Source organism: Salmo salar, chromosome 12, assembly GCF_965601325.2.
Source record: "Salmo salar chromosome 12, fSalSal1, whole genome shotgun sequence".
Classification (NCBI taxonomy): Eukaryota; Metazoa; Chordata; class Actinopteri; order Salmoniformes; family Salmonidae; genus Salmo; species Salmo salar.
In genome coordinates this window covers 15852792-15877228 of record NC_138302.1, presented here as the reverse complement: position 1 = coordinate 15877228, position 24437 = coordinate 15852792, and the positions used below count along the sequence as shown (strand labels likewise).

The window sequence follows — 24437 nt, the reverse complement described above, 5'->3', positions numbered from 1 at the left end:
AGACCTCTCTGCAGCTATAGACTGTACTATAGTCCTCTCTGTATAGACTGTACTATAGTCCTCACTGTATAGATTGTACTATAGTCCTCTCTGTATAGACTGTACTATAGACCTCTCTGCAGCTATAGACTGTACTATAGTCCTCTCTGTATAGAGTGTACTATAATCCTCTCTATATAGACTGTACTATAGTCTTCACTGTATAGACTGTACTATAGTCCTCTGTATATATTCCTCTCTGTGTAGACTGTACTATAGTCCTCACTGTATTGACTGTACTATAGCCCTCTCTGTATAGACTGTTCTATAGACCTCCCTGTATAGACTGTACTATAGTCCTCTTTGTAAAGACTGTACTATAATCCTCTCTATATAGACTGTACTATAGTCCTCACTGTATAGACTGTACTATAGTCCTCTGTATATAGTCCTCTCTGTATAGACTGTACTATAATCCTCTCTGTATAGACCGTACTAGTGTCCTCTCTGTATAGACTGTACTATAATCCTCTCTGTATAGACTGTACTATAGTCCTCTCTGTATAGACTGTACTATAGTCCTCTCTGTATAGACTGTACCATACTCCTGTTTAGATAGTCATCACTATATAGACTGTGCTATAGTCCTCTCTGTATAGACTGTACTATAGTCCTCTCTGTATAGACTGTACTATAGTCCTCTCTGTATAGACTGCACTATAGTCCTCTCTGTATAGACTGTACTATAATCCTCTCTGTATAGACTGTACTATAGTCCTCACTGTATAGACTGTACTATAGTCCTCTGTATATAGTCCTCTCTGTATAGACTGTACTATAGTCCTCTTTGTAAAGACTGTACTATAATCCTCTCTGTATAGACTGTGCTATAGTCCTCTCTGTATAGACTGTAATATAGTCCTCTCTGTATAGACTGTACTATAGTCCTCTCTGTATAGACTGTATTATAGTCCTCTCTGTATAGACTGCACTATAGTCCTCTCTGTATAGACTGTACTATAATCCCCTCTGTATAGACTGCACTATAGTCCTCTCTGTATAGACTCCACTATAGTCCTCTCTGTATAGACTGCACTATAGTCCTCTCTGTATAGACTGCACTATAGTCCTCTCTGTATAGACTGTACTATAGTCCTCTCTGTATAGACTGTACTATAGTCCTCTCTGTATAGACTGTACTATAGTCCTCTCTGTATAGACTGCACTATAGTCCTCTCTGTATAGACTGCACTATAGTCCTCTCTGTATAGACTGCACTATAGTCCTCTCTGTATAGACTGTACTATAATCCTCTCTGTATAGACTGTACTATAGTCCTCTCTGTATAGACTGTACTATAGTCCTCTCTGTATAGACTGTACTATAGTCCTCCCTGGAGCGCTATACTGATTTATAGACTTTAGTCTATAGAATGTACTATAGAGACTTGACTAGCTGTATACTGAGCTATATACTATAGTCAGTCTAGAGAGATGATGTAGACAATACTGGTGTCTGGAGATGTCATCTGGAACCACCACTGGTATTTCAACTCACTCACTCACTCACTCACTCACTCACTCACTCACTCACTCACTCACTCACTCAAACACAATATACAGGTTTAATTCATTCTGATATTTTAATCCAACCATGATTCCCCTCCCAAGACATTTGACAACATCATTATAATGCCAGTTAATAGTTCATTATCCATCACCTTTGGACACACACACACTTTCTTCATTTAAAAATAGAGCCATAGTCAATGCTGTATATATAATATATTAACAGGTCTATACTGACTGATTGCCAACAATGGGTACATTTTTAACATAAAAAACTGGGTCTATAGAGGGGTAGAGGAGGAGACCTTAGTGTGTCTGGGTTTATAGAGGGGTAGAGGAGGAGATCTCAGGGTGTCTGGGTCTATAGAGGGGTAGAGGAGGAGATCTCAGGGTGTCTGGGTCTATAGAGGGGTAGAGGAGGAGACCTTAGTGTGTCTGGGTTTATAGAGGGGTAGAGGAGGAGACCTTAGTGTGTCTGGGTTTATAGAGGGGTAGAGGAGGAGACCTTAGTGTGTCTGGGTCTATAGAGGGGTAGAGGAGGAGACCTTAGTGTGTCTGGGTTTATAGAGGGGTAGAGGAGGAGACCTTAGTGTGTCTGGGTTTATAGAGGGGTAGAGGAGGAGACCTTAGTGTGTCTGGGTTTATAGAGGGGTAGAGGAGGAGACCTTAGTGTGTCTGGGTTTATAGAGGGGTAGAGGAGGAGAGGAGGAGACCTTAGTGTGTCTGGGTTTATAGAGGGGTAGAGGAGGAGACCTTAGTGTGTCTGGGTTTATAGAGGGGTAGAGGAGGAGACCTTAGTGTGTCTGGGTTTATAGAGGGGTAGAGGAGGAGACCTTAGTGTGTCTGGGTCTATAGAGGGGTAGAGGAGGAGACCTTAGTGTGTCTGGGTCTATAGAGGGGTAGAGGAGGAGACCTTTCTCTACCCAAAATCTGAGAAAAGGGGCTGACCTCAACACTATAGGCAGCTGTGGTCCCCGGCCCGCCATGACCTAACCACACTCACTAAACAAACAGTCTCTCTCTGTCTGTCTGTCTGTCTGTCTGTCTAAGTCAGTAAGAAGTATATTGCGCATTTCCTGCCCATCACATTCGGAATGAGGAACAGGAAGTGCACTGAAGCCTCTTCTTCTCATTCTTAGAGGATCACTGTAGGATTTGGGGCCGACATCAGGCCAGTTTGGACACGGATTAAGTCACATACTGTATCTGCCGCTGGGGACTGACTGGGGGGATTACACACCAAACTAACTGCACATGAGCGCATCCCAAATGGAACACTATAGTGCACTAGATAGGGAACAGGGTGTCCATTTGGGACACATCCCATGACTTTCTGCCATCCAATCTGACCCAGAAACCACACAAAGGCCTCTCTTGAAACCACAATTAACCCTCTCTGTTCTGTACCCCCTCCCAGCCCCCATCACCCTGACTGAAGTCTGTTCTGTACCCTCCCAGCCCCCATCACCCTGAGTGAAGTCTGTTCTGTACCCTCCCAGCCCCCATCACCCTGACTGAAGTCTGTTCTGTATCCTCCCAGCCCCCATCACCCTGACTGAAGTCTGTTCTGTACCCTCCCAGCCCCCATCACCCTGACTGAAGTCTGTTCTGTACCCCCTCCCAGCCCCCATCACCCTGACTGAAGTCTGTTCTGTACCCCCTCCCAGCCCCATCACCCTGACTGAAGTCTGTTCTGTACCCCCTCCCAGCCCCATCACCCTGACTGAAGTCTGTTCTGTACCCTCCCAGCCCCCATCACCCTGACTGAAGTCTGTTCTGTACCCCCTCCCAGCCCCCATCACCCTGACTGAAGCCTGTTCTGTACCCTCCCAGCCCCCATCACCCTGACTGAAGCCTGTTCTCTACCCTCCCAGCCCCCATCACCCTGACTGAAGTCTGTTCTGTACCCTCCCAGCCCCCATCACCCTGACTGAAGTCTGTTCTGTACCCCCTCCCAGCCCCCATCACCCTGACTGAAGTCTGTTCTCTACCCCCTCCCAGCCCCCATCACCCTGACTGAAGTCTGTTCTGTACCCTCCCAGCCCCCATCACCCTGACTGAAGTCTGTTCTGTACCCTCCCAGCCCCCATCACCCTGACTGAAGTCTGTTCTGTACCCTCCCAGCCCCCATCACCCTGACTGAAGTCTGTTCTGTACCCTCCCAGCCCCCATCACCCTGACTGAAGTCTGTTCTGTATCCTCCCAGCCCCCATCACCCTGACTGAAGTCTGTTCTGTACCCTCCCAGCCCCCATCACCCTGACTGAAGTCTGTTCTGTACCCCCATCACCCTGACTGAAGTCTGTTCTGTACCCTCCCAGCCCCCATCACCCTGACTGAAGTCTGTTCTGTACCCTCCCAGCCCCCATCACCCTGACTGAAGTCTGTTCTGTACCCTCCCAGCCCCCATCACCCTGACTGAAGTCTGTTCTGTACCCTCCCAGCCCCCATCACCCTGACTGAAGTCTGTTCTCTACCCCCTCCCAGCCCCCATCACCCTGACTGAAGTCTGTTCTGTAACCTCACAGCCCCCATCACCCTGACTGAAGTCTGTTCTGTACCCTCCCAGCCCCCATCACCCTGACTGAAGCCTGTTCTCTACCCTCCCAGCCCCCATCACCCTGAGTGAAGTCTGTTCTGTACCCTCCCAGCCCCCATCACCCTGACTGAAGTCTGTTCTGTACCCTCCCAGCCCCCATCACCCTGACTGAAGTCTGTTCTGTACCCTCCCAGCCCCCATCACCCTGACTGAAGTCTGTTCTGTACCCCCTCCCAGCCCCCATCACCCTGACTGAAGCCTGTTCTGTACCCCCTCCCAGCCCCCATCACCCTGACTGAAGTCTGTTCTGTACCCTCCCAGCCCCCATCACCCTGACTGAAGTCTGTTCTGTACCCTCCCAGCCCCCATCACCCTGACTGAAGTCTGTTCTCTACCCTCCCAGCCCACATCACCCTGACTGAAGTCTGTTCTGTACCCTCCCAGCCCCCATCACCCTGACTGAAGCCTGTTCTGTACCCTCCCAGCCCCCATCACCCTGACTGAAGTCTGTTCTGTACCCTCCCAGCCCCCATCACCCTGACTGAAGCCTGTTCTCTACCCTCCCAGCCCCCATCACCCTGAGTGAAGTCTGTTCTGTACCCTCCCAGCCCTCATCACCCTGACTGAAGTCTGTTCTGTACCCTCCCAGCCCCCATCACCCTGACTGAAGTCTGTTCTGTACCCCCTCCCAGCCCCCATCACCCTGACTGAAGTCTGTTCTGTACCCCCTCCCAGCCCCCATCACCCTGACTGAAGTCTGTTCTCTACCCCCTCCCAGCCCCCATCACCCTGACTGAAGTCTGTTCTGTACCCTCCCAGCCCCCATCACCCTGACTGAAGTCTGTTCTGTACCCTCCCAGCCCCCATCACCCTGACTGAAGTCTGTTCTGTACCCTCCCAGCCCCCATCACCCTGACTGAAGTCTGTTCTGTACCCTCCCAGCCCCCATCACCCTGAGTGAAGTCTGTTCTGTACCCTCCCAGCCCCCATCACCCTGAGTGAAGTCTGTTCTGTACCCTCCCAGCCCCCATCACCCTGAGTGAAGTCTGTTCTGTACCCTCCCAGCCCCCATCACCCTGACTGAAGTCTGTTCTGTACCCTCCCAGCCCCCATCACCCTGACTGAAGTCTGTTCTGTACCCTCCCAGCCCCCATCACCCTGAGTGAAGTCTGTTCTGTACCCTCCCAGCCCCCATCACCCTGACTGAAGTCTGTTCTGTATCCTCCCAGCCCCCATCACCCTGACTGAAGCCTGTTCTGTAACCTCACAGCCCCCATCACCCTGACTGAAGTCTGTTCTGTACCCTCCCAGCCCCCATCACCCTGACTGAAGTCTGTTCTGTACCCCCATCACCCTGACTGAAGTCTGTTCTGTACCCTCCCAGCCCCCATCACCCTGACTGAAGTCTGTTCTGTACCCTCCCAGCCCCCATCACCCTGACTGAAGTCTGTTCTGTACCCTCCCAGCCCCCATCACCCTGACTGAAGTCTGTTCTGTACCCTCCCAGCCCCCATCACCCTGACTGAAGTCTGTTCTCTACCCCCTCCCAGCCCCCATCACCCTGACTGAAGTCTGTTCTGTAACCTCACAGCCCCCATCACCCTGACTGAAGTCTGTTCTGTACCCTCCCAGCCCCCATCACCCTGACTGAAGCCTGTTCTCTACACTCCCAGCCCCCATCACCCTGACTGAAGTCTGTTCTGTACCCTCCCAGCCCCCATCACCCTGAGTGAAGTCTGTTCTGTACCCTCCCAGCCCCCATCACCCTGAGTGAAGTCTGTTCTGTACCCTCCCAGCCCCCATCACCCTGACTGAAGTCTGTTCTGTACCCTCCCAGCCCACATCACCCTGACTGAAGTCTGTTCTGTACCCTCCCAGCCCCCATCACCCTGACTGAAGTCTGTTCTCTACCCTCCCAGCCCCCATCACCCTGACTGAAGTCTGTTCTGTACCCTCCCAGCCCCCATCACCCTGACTGAAGTCTGTTCTGTACCCTCCCAGCCCCCATCACCCTGACTGAAGTCTGTTCTGTACCCTCCCAGCCCCCATCACCCTGACTGAAGTCTGTTCTGTACCCTCCCAGCCCCCATCACCCTGACTGAAGTCTGTTCTGTACCCCCTCCCAGCCCCATCACCCTGACTGAAGTCTGTTCTCTACCCTCCCAGCCCCCATCACCCTGACTGAAGTCTGTTCTCTACCCTCCCAGCCCCCATCACCCTGACTGAAGTCTGTTCTGTACCCTCCCAGCCCCCATCACCCTGACTGAAGCCTGTTCTCTACCCTCCCAGCCCCCATCACCCTTACTGAAGTCTCTGACAGTCCCAGGCTCATTATGTCATCAATGAAGTTTGATGATGTCATAATTGGATGTAGCCCTTTGTAGAACATTCCAACTGATGGCAGCACAACCAGATGAAGCGATCCTTTGTTAAACATTCTGGTTGCCTCTCTGCTCAGACGTCACATGCATCAACCACTGGTTGCTGCCACGTCATCAACTGTGCACCAGATTGCTTTAACATGTGATGTGGTTAGCTGATATGTAAAATACCTATCCAGGCGTTGTAAGATCTGGCGTCAGCAACGTCTGAACAGAGGAACACACCCTCTAACTGATGACATCACAATGTGGTGATGACGCAATCCTTTGAACATTCTAACTGATGAGGTCATAGTGACATGACGCAGGCCTAAACGGGCTCCCAGACTCCGTACCATAGAATTACAATGAATAGAGAACCTATATCCCAATTCAAAGATAATCCAGTGGGTTTTACAGCTATAGGTCTGTTCTACACGAATTCTAACCCTGTCCTCTTCAATTTAACCCCTGGGGTACCTCCTCTCCTCACTTCCCTGAATGATGCGTCTCCATGGTGACACCAGTGTTAGCTAATCCCTCATTATGGGATGTAGTTCCCGTTTCCGTGTAGTTCCCATATCACACGGCACCAAACGGGTCAGATTACAGTAATCCGGGAATAGTGGAGCAGACAGATTAGATTAAGCTCATTAACATCGCACGCACGCACACACAATGTGGAGACCAGGAGTTACACACACCACTCTCTGAACAGAGAGAAAGAGAGAGAGCCCTTGTAGGACTTTAAACAATATAGTGAAGGCGGCAGGGTTTTGGTAATAATTGGTAGTGTTTTTGTTTTCAAGTGCAAATAAGCCTTTCTCTGTCCTGCCCTGCATTCTGTCTTCATGTCACTATCAATCTCACAGGATTCCATTCTGCTGTGTATCTCAAATGGTGCCCTATTCCCTATATAGTCCCTATGGGCCCTGGTCTAAAGTAGTGCACTATATAGGGAATAGGGTGCCATTTGGGAGGCAGAACTGTTATTATTCAAACTGGTTCTTCTTCCTAACTGATTGAATTAATGACAATACAAAGTAAAGAACAGAGTAAAAGGGAGAGCATTAGTGGAGGAGGCAGAGAGGAACAGAGGAGTGGCATTAAGATGTTGAAGGTGATTGGTTGTGTGTGTCAGTAACATAACAGTCCTCCAGCCAACTCTCTAGTCCCTCTGTCCTCGTCTTCTCAGACCAGGCGTTTCCTCTTGAGAGATTCCAACTGACGAATGGAGAGAGAGAGAGAGAGAGAGAGAGAGAGAGAGAGAGAGAGAGAGGAGGAAAAAAATGAGATGGGGAGAGAGAGGAGAAGGGGAGTGAGAAGAGATGGGGAGAGAAGGAGTGGAGGAGAGAGGGAGGGAAGGAGTGGAGGTGATGGAGGAAAGGAGTGGAGGTGAGGGAGGAAAGGAAAGGAGTGGAGATGAGGGAGGAAAGGAGTGGAGGTGAGGGAGGAAAGGAGTGGAGGTGACGAGGAAAGGAGAGGAGGTGACGAGGAAAGGAGTGGAGGTGACGAGGAAAGGAGTGGAGGTGAAGGAGGATAGGAGAGGAGGTGAAGGAGGAAAGGAGAGGAGGTGACGAGGAAAGGAGTGGAGGTGACGAGGGAGAAAAGGAGTGGAGGAAAGGAGTGGAAGTGCGGAAGGAAAGGAGTGGAGTGGAGGTGACGAGGAAAGGAGTGGAGGTGACGAGGAAAGGAGAGGAGGTGACGAGGAAAGGAGAGGAGGTGACGAGGAAAGGAGTGGAGGTGAAGGAGGATAGGAGAGGAGGTGAAGGAGGAAAGGAGGTGAGGGAGGAAAGGAGAGGAGGTGAGGGAGGAAAGGAGTGGAGGTGAGGGAGGAAAGGAGTGGAGGTGAGGGAGGAAAGGAGAGGAGGTGAGGGAGGAAAGGAGTGGAGGTGAGGGAGGATAGGAGAGGAGGTGAGGGTGGAAAGGAGTGGAGGTGAGGGCGGAAAGGAGAGGAGGTGAGGGAGGAAAGGAGTGGAGGATAGGAATGGAGGTGAGGGAGGGAGGGAGTGGAGATGAGGGAGGGAAGGAGTGGAGATGGGGGAGGGAAGGAGTGGAGATGGGGGAGGGAAGGAGTGGAGATGGGGAGAGAGGAGGGCAAGAGGTAGTTGTCAGATACAATTCAAACTAAATGATATTACACATCACATAGTGCTCTTATACACGATGAATACAGCCTGTTTAAACAGTCCAGTTCTGATCTTTCGACACTAATTGGTCTTTTTTGTATTTTTATTTTGACCAGTCAGATCAGATCTTTTGCCAATAATTGGTCAAAAGATCAGAGTTGGGCTGCCTGTGTAAACTCAGACATGGAGTCATATATACACTCATATGTACAGATTATTAGGTATATCCATCTAGTACCAGGTCAGACCCCCCTTTGCCTCCAGAACAGCCTAAATTCTTTGGGGCATCGAATCGTTGCTAACGTGTGTCAGGAAAATATTCCCCACACCATTACACCACCGCCCCCAGTCTGTACCGTTGACACCAGGCAGGATGGGGCCATGGACTCATGCTGCTTACGCCAAATCCTGACGCAACAGGAATCTGGATTTGTTTTTCCACTCCTCAGTGTTGGCGACGGCCTGCCCACTGGAGCCACTTCTTCTTGTTTATAGCTGATAGGAGTGGAACCCAGTGTGGTCGTCTGCTGTAGTAGCCCATCAGTGACAAGGAGGGGCGAGCTGTGTGTTCTGAGATGCCGTTCTGCACACCACTGTTGTACTGCTCCGTTATTTGCCTGGCCGCCTGTTAGCTTGCGCCAGTCTTCCGTTTTCGACCCACAGGACTGCCGCTGACTGGATGTTTTGTGTTCGTCTCATCATTCTCAGTAAACCCTAGACACTGTAGTGTGTGAAAAGCCCAGGAGGGCGGCCGTTTCTGAGATACTGGATCCGGCGTGCCTGGCACCAACGATCATACCACTGCACCACGCTCACAGTCTCTTAGGTCACTTGTCTTGGCCATTTTAACGTTCAACGGAACAGTAACTGAATGCCTCGATGCCTGTCTGCCTGCTTTATATAGCAAGCCCTGGACACGTGACTCACTGTCTGTAGGAGCTAACCATGTCGGTGTACGAGGTGGTCTACCTAACACTGTCTGTAGGAGCTAACCATGTCGGTGTACGAGGTGGTCTACCTAACACTGTCTGTAGGAGCTAACCATGTCGGTGTACGAGGTGGTCTACCTAACACTGTCTGTAGGAGCTAACCATGTCGGTGTACGAGGTGGTCTACCTAACACTGTCTGTAGGAGCTAACCATGTCGGTGTACGAGGTGGTCTACCTAACACTGTCTGTAGGAGCTAACCATGTCGGTGTACGAGGTGGTCTACCTAACACTGTCTGTAGGAGCTAACCATGTCGGTGTACGAGGTGGTCTACCTAACACTGTCTGTAGGAGCTAACCATGTCGGTGTACGAGGTGGTCTACCTAACACTGTCTGTAGGAGCTAACCATGTCGGTGTACGAGGTGGTCTACCTAACACTGTCTGTAGGAGCTAACCATGTCGGTGTACGAGGTGGTCTACCTAACACTGTCTGTAGGAGCTAACCATGTCGGTGTACGAGGTGGTCTACCTAACACTGTCTGTAGGAGCTAACCATGTCGGTGTACGAGGTGGTCTACCTAACACTGTCTGTAGGAGCTAACCATGTCGGTGTACGAGGTGGTGTACCTAACACTGTCTGTAGGAGCTAACCATGTCGGTGTACGAGGTGGTCTACCTAACACTGTCTGTAGGAGCTAACCATGTCGGTGTACGAGGTGGTCTACCTAACACTGTCTGTAGGAGCTAACCATGTCGGTGTACGAGGTGGTCTACCTAACACTGTCTGTAGGAGCTAACCATGTCGGTGTACGAGGTGGTCTACCTAACACTGTCTGTAGGAGCTAACTATGTCGGTGTACGAGGTGGTCTACCTAACACTGTCTGTATATAACAGTGTTTACCTCAGTCTCCACCATCTTCAGCCGTCCTAGAGCGTCCTTAGCAGCATCCTGAATAGGCAGAGGGACAGACACGTTACACACAAACATGCACACACACAGACAAAACATGCACACACACAGACAAAACATGCACACACACAGACAAAACATGCACACACACAGACAAAACATGCACACACACAGACAAAACATGCACACACACAGACAAAACATGCGATAACACAAACACACACACAACCCTGACCCTTTGCTCACCCTGTTGCCTTGGCTGGAAAACTTCTTCACTGACTCAGCAAGTCCCTGGGCGAAACGCTGCAAAATATTCTCATACTCTACAGAGAGACAGAGACAGAGAGACAGAGAGACAGAGAGACAGAGATAGAGAGAGAGAGAGATGGATGGAGGGAGATCGAGGGAGAGGGATGGAGAGAGAGAGATGGAGGGAGGGAGAGAGAGAGATGGATGGAGGGAGATAGAGAGGGATGGGGAGAGAGAGAGAGAGATGGATGGAGGGAGAGAGGGAGAGGGACGGCGAGAGAGATGGATGGAGGGAGAGAGAGAGATGGATGGAGGGAGAGAGAGATGGATGGAGGGAGATAGAGAGAGGGATGGGAGAGAGAGAGAGAGATGGATGGAGGGAGATAGAGAGAGGGATGGGGAGAGAGAGAGAGATGGATGGAGGGAGATAGAGAGAGGGATGGAGAGAGAGAGAGAGAGAGATGGATGGAGGGAGATCGAGGGAGAGGGATGGAGAGAGAGAGAGATGGATGGAGGGAGATAGAGAGAGGGATGAGAGAGAGATGGATGGAGGGAGATAGAGAGAGAGATGGATGGAGGGAGAGAGAGAGATGGATGGAGGGAGATAGAGAGAGGGATGGAGGGAGATAGAGAGAGGGATGGATGGAGGGAGAGAGAGAGATGGATGGAGGGAGATAGAGAGAGAGATGGATGGATGGAGGGAGAGAGAGAGATGGATGGAGGGAGAGAGAGATGGATGGAGGGAGATAGAGAGAGGGATGGAGAGAGAGAGAGAGATGGATGGAGGGAGATAGAGAGAGGGATGGGGAGAGAGAGAGAGATGGATGGAGGGAGATAGAGAGAGGGATGGAGAGAGAGAGAGAGAGATGGATGGAGGGAGATCGAGGGAGAGGGATGGAGAGAGAGAGAGATGGATGGAGGGAGATAGAGAGAGGGATGAGAGAGAGATGGATGGAGGGAGATAGAGAGAGGGATGGAGAGAGAGAGAGAGATGGATGGAGGGAGGGAGATAGAGAGAGAGATGGATGGAGGGAGAGAGGGAGAGGGACGGCGAGAGAGATGGATGGAGGGAGATAGAGAGAGAGATGGATGGAGGGAGAGAGGGAGAGGGACGGCGAGAGAGATGGATGGAGGGAGAGAAATACACAGATGAGTGTGTTGGTGTTCATATTTCTCTGTGTATGAATATGCTTCTGTATTGTGTCACCTGACAGTAGAGTAGCTGTCCTTTCTGCCACTGCAGCCTGTGTGTGTGTGTGTGTGTGTGTGTGTGTTACCTGACAGTAGTGTAGGGGAGCCTCTCTCTAGCTGGGCTTTCTGCCACTGCAGCCTGTGTGTGTGTGTGTGTGTGTGTGTGTGTGTGTGTGTGTGTGTGTGTGTGTGTGTGTGTGTGTGTGTGTGTGTTACCTGACAGTAGTGTAGGGGAGCCTCTCTCTAGCTGGGCTTTCTGCCACTGCAGCCTGTGTGTGTGTGTGTGTGTGTGTGTGTGTGTGTGTGTGTGTGTGTGTGTGTGTGTGTGTGTGTGTGTGTGTGTTACCTGACAGTAGTGTAGGGGAGCCTCTCTCTAGCTGGGCTTTCTGCCACTGCAGCCTGTGTGTGACCTCCTTGTGTTGCTGTACCAGGTCAGACGGAGGATCCCGCCTACTCTTCCTGTAATCACCAATCTGACGGACACACAGGGGGATTGACATCATCTTAGACCAATCACAGCATAGATTGGCTTACCTCCAATTGTGAACAGATCCAGATGAAACGTTCCCATGGAGACGAGGAGAGGAAAATGAAAGGAAGATAGATAGAGAAGTAGGGAGAATGAAAACACACCTGTCTCTCCAGTCTCTCCTTATCGTAGTGCAGTAGACTGAAACTGTGGAGTTTATACTGGGGAGGAGAGTGGCTGGACTGGTTAGACTGCTTGTTCCTCCCATTGTCACTCTTTGGTTTGGAGCGAGGAGAGGGGGCCTGGGGCGAGAGAGAGACTTCAGTTAGACTGGTACTAATATAACATGTTAACTCTGACAGACACTTCAGTTAGACTGGTATTAATATAACATGTTAACTCTGACAGAGACTTCAGTTAGACTGGTATTAATATAACATGTTAACTCTGACAGAGACTTCAGTTAGACTGGTATTAATATAACATGTTAACTCTGACAGAGACTTCAGTTAGACTGGTATTAATATAACATGTTAACTCTGACAGAGACTTCAGTTAGACTGGTATTAATATAACATGTTAACTCTGACAGAGACTTCAGTTAGACTGGTATTAATATAACATGTTAACTCTGACAGAGACTATACCCCTACTAGTCCTATACACTCCAAAAGGTAGGTCTCTCTCTCTCCTTACCTGTCGTTCTCTCTCTCTGTCGGGGCTGGTGATTGGTACAGGGTCTAGGACCAGCCATTTCTCTGTGGTGATCTGAAGCTGTGCTCCTCCCAGCGGCTCCCGAATCTTTACCCTCACCTCCAGCTTACCCCCCGTAGCCTTACGACCATCCAACACCTAGCACAACAACACAGTTAGACAGAGAGACAGAGACACAGGGGGGGAGAAAGAGAGAGAGACAGGCAGGCAGGCAGACAGACATGCTCATATGATCTCTCTAAGTGAAAGCATGTGCGTATCTGTGTACAGTATCTCTCTGTGTGTGTGTGTGTGTGTGTGTGTGTGTGTGTGTGTGTGTGTGATATATATATATGTGTGTTAAAATTGTGTGTTTACCTCTATAATCTGTCTGATGTCACATTGGTTCTCCAGTGAGTCCAGCTTCAGCTGAGCGTTCCCCAACACTCTGTCCCCCTTGAACAGACCCCTACACACACACACACACACACACACACACACCACACACACACGAAACATTAAAATCCCCAAAGGTCTATTGATGCACCGGTGCGTCAAACTAAGTGACATAATAATAAAACCCCATCATAATCTGTCAGAGAGATCTATTTTCTATTTAATTGGATGCGTCTCAATCCACCAATGGCAGCCTTTCGAATCTGTGGTGGGAGGTGGCCGAGCTACAGCGGTGTTTGTCGGCAGGGGCGGCAGGTAGCCTAGTGGTTAGAGCGTTGGACTAGTAACCGAAGGTCGCAAGATCAAATCCCCGAGCTGACAAGGTACAAATCTGTCGTTCTGCCCCTGAACAGGCAGTTAACCCACTTCCTAAGCCGTCATTGAAAATAAGAATTTGTTCAACTGACTTGCCTAGTTAAATAAAGGTCAAATAAATAAATAAAATTGTCAGACCATAAGACATCCCGAAAAATCAGTCTTCTCACAAAAAAAACGTCTGTAGCATCCAAACGGTTTGGCCTACAAACTAATATGACCCCTCTAGGGAATGATGAGACTAATGAACGCGACTGCTCTTCGACCCCCAGTGTCACACAACTCATCTGAATGTAACCCGTACCGGAAGTATGGAGGTAGTTTAGGGCCTACCAAGAAAAACAGAAAATATGTGTAAAAATAATAATAATAATAAATATATATATATATATATTTAGTCATTTACAACATTAACAATGTCTACACTGTATTTCTGATGTTATTTTATTGGACAAAACATATCCTTTTCTTTCAAAAATATTCACACACACCACTCACACACACACCTACCGTTCAAAAGTTTGGGGTCATTTAGACATTTCCTTGTTTTTGAAAGAAAAGGATATGTTTTGTCCAATAAAATAACATCAGACAGATATACGTGTAGACATTGTTAATGTTGTAAATGACTATTGCAGCTGGAAACGGCTGATTTTTAATGGAATATCTACACAGGCGTACAGAGACCCATTATCAGCAACCATCACTCCTGTGTTCCAATGGCACGTTGTGTTAGCCAATCCAAGTTCATCATTTTAAAAGGCTAATTGATCATTAGAAAACCCTTTTGCATCATGTTAGCACAGCTGAAAACTATTGTTCTGATTAAAGAGGCATTAAACCTGGCCTTCTTTAGACTAGTTGAGTATCTGGAGAATCAGCATTTGTGGGTTCAATTACAGGCTCAAAATGGCCAGAAACAAAGACCTTTCTTCTGAAACTCGTCAGTCTATTCTTGTTCTGAGAAATGAAGGCTATTCAATGCGACAAATTGCCAAGAAACTGAAGATCTCGTACAACGCTGTGTACTACTCCCTTCACAGAACAGCGCAAACTGGCTCTAACCAGAATAGAAAGAGGAGTGGGAGGCCCCGGTGCACAACTGAGCAAGAGGACAAGTACATTAGACTGTCTAGTTTGATAAACAGACGCCTCACAAGTCCCCAACTGGCAGCTTCATTAAATAGTACCCACAAAACACCAGTCTCAATGTCAACAGTGTAGAGGTGATTCCGGAATAGTGGCCTTCTAGGCAGAGTTGCAAGGAAAAGGTATTTCTCAGACTGGCCAATAAAAATAAAATATTAAGATGGGCAAAAGAACACAGACACTGGACAGAGGAGTGGCCAGCACAGTCACCGGATCTCAACCCTATTGAGCTGTTGTGGGAGCAGCTTGACTGTATGATACGTAAGAAGTGCCCATCAAGCCAATCCAACTTGTGGGAGGTGCTTCAGGAAGCATGGGGTGAAATCGCTTCAGATTACCTCAACAAATTGACAACAAACTAGAATGCCAAAGGGCTGCAAGGCTGTAATTGCTGCAAATGGAGGATTCTTTGATGAAAGCAAAGTTTGAAGGACACAATTATTATTGTTTATGGCCAGTGACTGTTGGAATGTAGGAGACAGATACAGGGACAGACAGACAGAAGGGACCAGGTGGGATCCATAACCTCCTCACCAACAGGTATGGGACAGATACAGGGACAGACAGAAGGGACCAGGTGGGATCCATAACCCCTTCACCAACAGGTATGGGACAGATTCAGACAGACAGACAGACAGACAGACAGACAGATTCAGACAGCCAGACAGACAGACAGACAGACGAGACCAGGTGGGATCATAACCTCCTCACCAACAGGTATGAGACAGACAGACAGACAGACAGACAGACAGACAGACAGACAGACAGACAGACAGACAGACAGACAGACAGACAGACAGACAGACAGACAGACAGGACCAGGTGGGATCATAACCTCCTCACCAACAGGTATGTGTGTTCCAGTGTCTGTAGTGTTAAACCACTAGACCAGACTCACCCACATGATGTTTCTGTGTTAATATTCTATGTTACAACAATCTGCATGTATTAACCAGGCCTGGTGTATTTCTGTGTTAATATTCTATGTTACAACAATCTGCATGTATTAACCAGGTCTGGTGTGTTTCTGTGTTAATATTCTATGTTACTTCAATCTGTATGTATTAACCAGGTCTGGTGTATTTCTGTGTTAATATTCTATGTTACAACAATCTGCATGTATTAACCAGGTCTGGTGTATTTCTGTGTTAATATTCTATGTTACTACAATCTGTATGTATTAACCAGGTCTGGTGTATTTCTGTGTTAATATTCTATGTTACTACAATCTGTATGTATTAACCAGGTCTGGTGTATTTCTGTGTTAATATTCTATGTTACTACAATCTGCATGTATTAACCAGGTCTGGTGTATTTCTGTGTTCATATTCTATGTTACTACAATCTGCATGTATTAACCAGGTCTGGTGTATTTCTGTGTTCATATTCTACGTTACTACAATCTGCATGTATTAACCAGGTCTGGTGTATTTCTGTGTTCATATTCTAGTTACTACAATCTGCATGTATTAACCAGGTCTGGTGTATTTCTGTGTTCATATTCTATGTTACTACAATCTGCATGTATTAACCAGGTCTGGTGTATTTCTGTGTTAATATTCTATGTTACTACAATCTGTATGTATTAACCAGGTCTGGTGTATTTCTGTGTTAATATTCTATGTTACTACAATCTGCATGTATTAACCAGGTCTGGTGTATTTCTGTGTTAATATTCTATGTTACTACAATCTGTATGTATTAACCAAGTCTGGTGTATTTCTGTGTTAATATTCTGTTACTACAATCTGCATGTATTAACCAGGTCTGGTGTATTTCTGTGTTCATATTCTATGTTACTACAATCTGTATGTATTAACCAAGTCTGGTGTATTTCTGTGTTAATATTCTGTTACTACAATCTGTATGTATTAACCAAGTCTGGTGTATTTCTGTGTTAATATTCTGTTACTACAATCTGCATGTATTAACCAGGTCTGGTGTATTTCTGTGTTCATATTCTATGTTACTACAATCTGCATGTATTAACCAGGTCTGGTGTATTTCTGTGTTCATATTCTACGTTACTACAATCTGCATGTATTAACCAGGTCTGGTGTATTTCTGTGTTCATATTCTACGTTACTACAATCTGCATGTATTAACCAGGTCTGGTGTATTTCTGTGTTCATATTCTACGTTACTACAATCTGCATGTATTAACCAGGTCTGGTGTATTTCTGTGTTCATATTCTACGTTACTACAATCTGCATGTATTAACCAGGTCTGGTGTATTTCTGTGTTCATATTCTATGTTACTACAATCTGTATGTATTAACCAGGTCTGGTGTATTTCTGTGTTAATATTCTATGTTACTACAATCTGCATGTATTAACCAGGTCTGGTGTATTTCTGTGTTAATATTCTATGTTACTACAATCTGTATGTATTAACCAGGTCTGGTGTATTTCTGTGTTCATATTCTATGTTACTACAATCTGCATGTATTAACCAGGTCTGGTGTATTTCTGTGTTCATATTCTATGTTACTACAATCTGCATGTATTAACCAGGTCTGGTGTATTTCTGTGTTCATATTCTATGTTACTACAATCTGTATGTATTAACCAGGTCTGGTGTATTTCTGTGTTAATATTCTATGTTACTACAATCTGCATGTATTAACCAGGTCTGGTGTATTTCTGTGTTCATATTCTATGTTACTACAATCTGCATGTATTAACCAGGTCTGGTGTATTTCTGTGTTCATATTCTATGTTACTACAATCTGCATGTATTAACCAGGTCTGGTGTATTTCTGTGTTCATATTCTATGTGTATTTCTGTGTTCATATTCTATGTTACAACAATCTGCATTGTATTAACCAAGTCTGGTGTATTTCTGTGGATCTCACCCCTTGTGGATGACGTCAAACTTGATGCCTTTGGCCTGGATGACCCTCTTGAAGCCTCTGTGTTGACGGTTGATGTTCAGGTTAAACTGCTCTTTAAACTCTGGACTGTTGCTGTTCTTCACTGTACTGGTCTTATCCCTCTGGGCCTCCTCCTGCACACACACACACAAAGACAGAGAGAGAATATTTGAGTGGATCTAAGTGGAAATGAGTGCATGTGTGTGTGTATGTATATGTGCATGCCTGTGTGTGTGTGTGTATGCCTGTGTGTGTGTGTGTGTGTGTGTGTATGCCTGTGTGTGTGTGTGTGTATGCCTGTGTGTGTGTATGCCTGTGTATGCCTGTGTCTGTGCCTGTGTGTGTGTGAGAGAGTGAGTCTTACCGCACTAGGAAAAGGAAACTCAAAGCGCACACTGGTGTCCAGATCACTGGCAGAGACTCCTGAGAAGAGAGAGGGATGAGAAGAGAGGGGTGAGAATCAAATCAAAGTATATTTATTTATTTGTCACGTGCGCCGAATACAACAGGTGTAGACCTTAGTGAAATGCTTACTTACAGGCTCTGTAAGCGAGAGAGAGGTCAGGAGAGAGAGGTCAGGAGAGAGAGGGGTCAGGAAAGAGAGGGGTCAGGAAAGAGAGGGGTCAGGAGAGAGAGGGGTCAGGAGAGAGAGGGGTCAGGAGAGAGAGGGGTCAGGAGAGAGAGGTCAGGAGAGAGGGGTCAGGAGAGAGAGGGGTCAGGAGAGAGGGGTCAGGAGAGAGAGGGGTCAGGAGAGAGAGGGGTCAGGAGAAAGGAATGAGAAGAGAGGGGTCAGGAGAGAGGGGTCAGAAGAGAGGGGTCAGAAGAGAGGGGTCAGAAGAGAGGGGTCAGAGGAGAGGGGTCAGGAGAGAGGAATGAGAAGAGAGCGGTCAGGAGAGAGGGGTCAGAAGAGAGGGGTCAGAAGAGAGGGGTCAGGAGAGAGGAATGAGAAGAGAGTGGTCAGGAGAGAGGGGTCACGAGAGAGGGGTCACGAGAGAGGGGTCAGGAGAAAGGAATGAGGAGAGAGGGGTCAGGAGAAAGGAATGAGGAGAGAGGGGTCAGGAGAGAGGGGTCAGGAGAAAGGAATGAGGAGAGAGGGGTTAGGAGAGAGGGGTCAGAAGAGAGGGGTCAGAAGAAAGGAATGAGGAGAGAGGGGTCAGGAGAGAGGGGTCAGGAGAAAGGAATGAGAAGAGGGGTCAGGAGAGAGGGGTCAGGAGAAAGGAATGAGAAGAGGGGTCAGGAGGGAGGGGTCAGAATAGAGGGGTCAGGAGAGAGGGGTCAGGAGTGAGGGGTCAGGAGAGAGGGGTCAGGAGAGAGGCATATAAAGTTGAAAACAACACACCTGAGGGAGCAGGCAGATTGATGCCCTTCACGATGTACAGCGTCATCTCATTGGCTGTCAGGTCAGGATACATTCTACAACAGACAGAGAAGACTGATTACTTTCCTCCTGCTTTGTATATATGTGTGTATGTAAGAGATGTATTTTTATATGAAATGTTAATTGTATGGCATTGTGGTATTAATATGGTAGTAACAGTATAGTACTTGACAGTGTTGAAGGTCCTCAGTGTGGTATTAATATGGTAGTAACAGTATAGTACTTGACAGTGTTGAAGGTCCTCAGTGTGGTATTAATATGGTAGTAACAGTATAGTACTTGACAGTGTTGAAGGTCCTCAGTGTGGTATTAATATGGTAGTAACAGTATAGTACTTGACAGTGTTGAAGGTCCTCAGTGTGGTATTAATATGGTAGTAACAGTATAGTACTTGACAGTGTTGAAGGTCCTCAGTGTGGTATTAATATGGTAGTAACAGTATAGTACTTGACAGTGTTGAAGGTCCTCAGTGTGGTATTAATATGGTAGTAACAGTATAGTACTTGACAGTGTTGAAGGTCCTCAGTGTGGTATTAATATGGTAGTAACAGTATAGTACTTGACAGTGTTGAAGGTCCTCAGTGTGGTATTAATATGGTAGTAACAGTATAGTACTTGACAGTGTTGAAGGTCCTCAGTGTGGTATTAATATGGTAGTAACAGTATAGTACTTGACAGTGTTGAAGGTCTTCAGTGTGGTATTAATATTGTAGTAACAGTATAGTACTTGACAGTGTTGAAGGTCCTCAGTGTGGTATTAATATGGTAGTAACAGTATAGTACTTGACAGTGTTGAAGGTCCTCAGTGTGGTATTAATATGGTAGTAACAGTATAGTACTTGACAGTGTTGAAGGTCTTCAGTGTGGTATTAATACGGTAGTAACAGTATAGTACTTGACAGTGTTGAAGGTCCTCTCCTCAGTGTGGTATTTGGGGACAGGTTGGCCCTTGGCATGGGCCATCTTCAGCACCTCAATGTTCTGCATACACTCCTCTGCCAGCTTCTCAAACCTGACAACAGCAACACACACACACACACACACACACATTATACACACACACACACATTACACACACACGCCAAATGGGGGTAGATGTTGTCATTGGCGGGGTTGAATGTCTGTTTGACCAGCCACGTTGGCAGTTGGTCACACAGAGAATTTGGGAACTATTTTTTTTATCCAAAACCCACATGTAGAAGTTGGTGGAATTTACAAGGCTGCTGACATGTGACTTTGTCCTCGTGTTTCTTGGCCAGTTACATCGTTATGTTCACACGCTAGGTTGTTTTTCAATGTTGGTTTGAGTTTGCAGCAACTGTCCGCTGCTAGGAAGACGTCGCAGTCTGACAAGCAAGTGCCCCGGTAACCATGGTAATGGCCCGTCCCTTAAAGGGCCAGCTGACCATTTTTGTCTCGCCTAATGATTGTGCTTGATTGAGCATGGATCACTCCAAAAAACGTATTCATCAGCTTTCTTGTCACTTTCTTATCATTAAAACACTCAAATAGTTTAAATTGTTGTCCTAGATTTATTTGTGTTCTTCTACATTTCTACTTAGAAGCAGATCATGTACTCCTTGTAAAACACATCAGTGTAGAGCCCTGAACTACAATATTAAATAAGTCGTATGACTCAGCATTTTGTGGCAGGGCAGGTTCATTTGTAGAACGGTTTATCTGTTTTTACTATAGTATCTAAATTATTTATTTTAGCATACATTGGTTAAAAGACGCAGGTTACAAAAATGGAATTAAGCAATATACCGCATTACTTTTTACTAGTGATTAATTTCTTGTTTTAGAAACATTACAAAACATGCTCATCCGTTACTATCTTTGGGGTGTAATTATGGCACAAAAAATATTATGGCTGAGAAAAAAACTCTGAGTGGCTGGTGGAATAAAAAGTTACATTTCCCACCCTGATTCACACGGTACACACACACTGTGAAGATTCCATTTCCTTAAATTCAATGCATCTTCACTTATATTTGTTAAATGTGTTTACTTGTTAAATGTGTGTTACAGTAGTTGGGACCAAATTGTATCTTACTATTCAAACATTGCCATACAGTGAGGGAAAAAAAGTATTTGATCCCCTGCTGATTTTGTACGTTTGCACACTGACAAAGAAATGATCAGTCTATAATTTTAATAGTAGGTTTATTTGAACAGTGAGACACAGAATAACAAAAGAATCCAGAAAAACGCATGTCAAAAATGTTATAAAATGATTTACATTTTAATGAGGGAAATAAGTATTTGACCCCTCTGCAAAACATGACTTAGTACCTGGTGGCAAAACCCTTGTTGGCAATCACAGAGGTCAGAAATTTCTTGTAGTTGGCCACCAGGTTTGCACACATCTCAGGAGGGATTTTGTCCCACTCCTCTTTGCAGATCTTCTCCAAGTCATTAAGGTTTCGAGGCTGACGTTTGGCAACTCGAACCTTCAGCTCCCTCCACAGATTTTCTATGGGATTAAGGTCTGGAGACTGGCTAGGCCACTCCAGGACCTTAATGTGCTTCTTCTTGAGCCACTCCTTTGTTGCCTTGGCCGTGTGTTTTGGGTCATTGTCATGCTGGAATACCCATCCACGACCCATTTCCAATGCCCTGGCTGAGGGAAGGAGGTTCTCACCCAAGATTTGACGGTACATGGCCCCGTCAAATGATGTGGTGAAGTTGTTCTATCCCCTTAGCAGAAAAACACCCTTAAAGCATAATGTTTCCACCTCCATGTTTGACGGTGGGGATGGTGCTCTTGGGGTCATAGGCAGCATTCCTCCTCCTCCAAACACGGCGAGTTGAGTTGATGCCAAAGAACTCAATTTTGGTCTCATCTGACCACAACACTTTCACCAGTTGTCCTCTGAATCATTCAGATGTTCATTGGCAAAGTTCAGAAGGGCATGTATATGTGCTTTCTTGAGCAGGGGGACCTTGCGGGTGCTGCAGGATTTCAGTCCTTCACGGCGTAGTGTGTTACCAATTGTTTTCATTGAGATCATTGACAAGATCCTCTCGTGTAGTTCTGGGCTGATTCCTCACCATTCTCATGATCATTGCAACTCCACGAGGTGAGATCTTGCATGGAGCCCCAGGCCGAGGGAGATTGACAGTTATTTTGTGCTTCTTCCATTTGCGAATAATCGCACCAACTGTTGTCACCTTCTCACCAAGCTGCTTGGCGATGGTCTTGTAGCTCATTCCAGCCTTGTGTAGGTCTACAATGTTGTTCCTGACATCCTTGGAGAGCTCTTTGGTCTTGGCCATGGTGGAGAGTTTGGAATCTGATTGATTGGTTGCTTCTGTGGACAGGTGTCTTTTATACAGGTAACAAGCTGAGATTAGGAGCACTCCCTTTAAGAGTATGCTCCTTATCTCAGCTCGTTACCTGTATAAAAGACACCTGGGAGCCAGAAATCTTTCTGATTGAGAGGGGGTCAAATACTTATTTCCCTCATTAAAATGCAAATCAATGTATAACATTTTTGACATGCGTTTTTCTGGATTTTTTTGTTGTTATTCTGTCTCTCACTGTTCAAATAACCTACCATTAAAATTATAGACTGATCATTTCTTTGTCAGTGGGCAAACGTACAAAATCAGCAGGGGATTTTTCCCACACTGTAGGTGTATGAGTATCATCAACTTCACACTCAACAGTTTCAAGTGTTTGTCGTGTCAATTTGAGTGTGTTCAGGTGTGTTGGCCATGCCTCCTAATTGACCACACCTACTAATTGACCACGCCTCCTAATTGGCCACACACCCGAAACGGCCACGCCTACGAAACGGCCACACCTGATCCTAATTATTGTGTCTCTCTTTAAAAGTATTTCTGAACAGTGTGGGAGGAGCGAGGTAGACCTCCTATACATACAGTGTGGGAGGAGCGAGGTAGACCTCCTATACATACTGTGTGGGAGGAACTAGGTAGACCTCCTATTCATACTGTGTGGGAGGAACGAGGTAGACCTCCTATACATACTGTGTGGGAGGAGGAGGTAGACCTCCTATACATACTGTGTGGGAGGAACGAGGTAGACCTCCTATACATACTGTGTGGGAGGAGCGAGGTAGACCTCCTATACATACAGTGTGGGAGGAGAGAGGTAGACCTCCTATACATACAGTGTGGGAGGAACGAGGTAGACCTCCTATACATACAGTGTGGGAGGAACGAGGTAGACCTCCTATACATACTGTGTGGGAGGAACGAGGTAGACCTCCTATTCATACTGTGTGGGAGGAATGAGGTAGACCTCCTATTCATACTGTGTGGGAGGAACGAGGTAGACCTCCTATTCATACTGTGTGGGAGGAACGAGGTAGACCTCCTATTCATACTGTGTGGGAGGAACGAGGTAGACCTCCTATTCATACTGTGTGGGAGGAACGAGGTAGACCTCCTATTCATACTGTGTGGGAGGAACAAGGTAGACCTCCTATTCATACTGTGTGGGAGGAACGAGGTAGACCTCCTATTCATACTGTGTGGGAGGAACGAGGTAGACCTCCTATTCATACTGTGTGGGAGGAACGAGGTAGACCTCCTATACATACTGTGTGGGAGGAACGAGGTAGACCTCCTATTCATACTGTGTGGGAGGAACGAGGTAGACCTCCTATACATACTGTGTGGGAGGAACGAGGTAGACCTCCTATTCATACTGTGTGGGAGGAACGAGGTAGACCTCCTATACATACTGTGTGGGAGGAACGAGGTAGACCTCCTATACATACTGTGTGGGAGGAACGAGGTAGACCTCCTATACATACTGTGTGGGAGGAACGAGGTAGACCTCCTATTCATACTGTGTGGGAGTAACGAGGTAGACCTCCTATTCATACTGTGTGGGAGGAACGAGGTAGACCTCCTATACATACTGTGTGGGAGGAACGAGGTAGACCTCCTATTCATACTGTGTGGGAGCAACGAGGTAGACCTCCTATACATACTGTGTGGGAGTAACGAGGTAGACCTCCTATTCATACTGTGTGGGAGGAACGAGGTAGACCTCCTATTCATACTGTGTGGGAGGAACGAGGTAGACCTCCTATACATACTGTGTGGGAGGAACGAGGTAGACCTCCTATACATACTGTGTGGGAGGAACGAGGTAGACCTCCTATACATACTGTGTGGGAGGAACGAGGTAGACCTCCTATACATACTGTGTGGGAGGAACGAGGTAGACCTCCTATACATACTGTGTGGGAGGAACGAGGTAGACCTCCT

General features: G+C 46.9%; 1 protein-coding gene across 2 annotated transcripts in view; it reads right to left on the bottom strand.

Moving 5' to 3' along the window:
• Nucleotides 1-1602: 1602 nt before the first annotated feature.
• The window catches only part of LOC106564250 (coiled-coil and C2 domain-containing protein 1A), a 41621-nt gene continuing 18786 nt past the window's right edge, over nucleotides 1603-24437 (bottom strand). The window contains exons 17-28 of one of the 2 annotated variants that reach the window (XR_014379614.1): nucleotides 20086-20202; nucleotides 19152-19225; nucleotides 18177-18235; nucleotides 17795-17946; nucleotides 13396-13486; nucleotides 13021-13176; nucleotides 12489-12626; nucleotides 12202-12328; nucleotides 10662-10738; nucleotides 10407-10454; nucleotides 2261-7669; nucleotides 1603-2212 (exon numbers count right to left, since the gene is read on the bottom strand). Coding sequence is in view for 1 of the 2 variants with exons in the window: in XM_045690803.2 (XP_045546759.1) it covers nucleotides 7637-7669; nucleotides 10407-10454; nucleotides 10662-10738; nucleotides 12202-12328; nucleotides 12489-12626; nucleotides 13021-13176; nucleotides 13396-13486; nucleotides 17795-17946; nucleotides 18177-18235; nucleotides 19152-19225; nucleotides 20086-20202 (1072 nt within the window). In the remaining variant the exon portion in view is untranslated. Of the gene's footprint in view, nucleotides 7670-10406; nucleotides 10455-10661; nucleotides 10739-12201; nucleotides 12329-12488; nucleotides 12627-13020; nucleotides 13177-13395; nucleotides 13487-17794; nucleotides 17947-18176; nucleotides 18236-19151; nucleotides 19226-20085; nucleotides 20203-24437 lie in introns of both variants that reach the window. The other variant, XM_045690803.2, reaches the window with a different exon arrangement.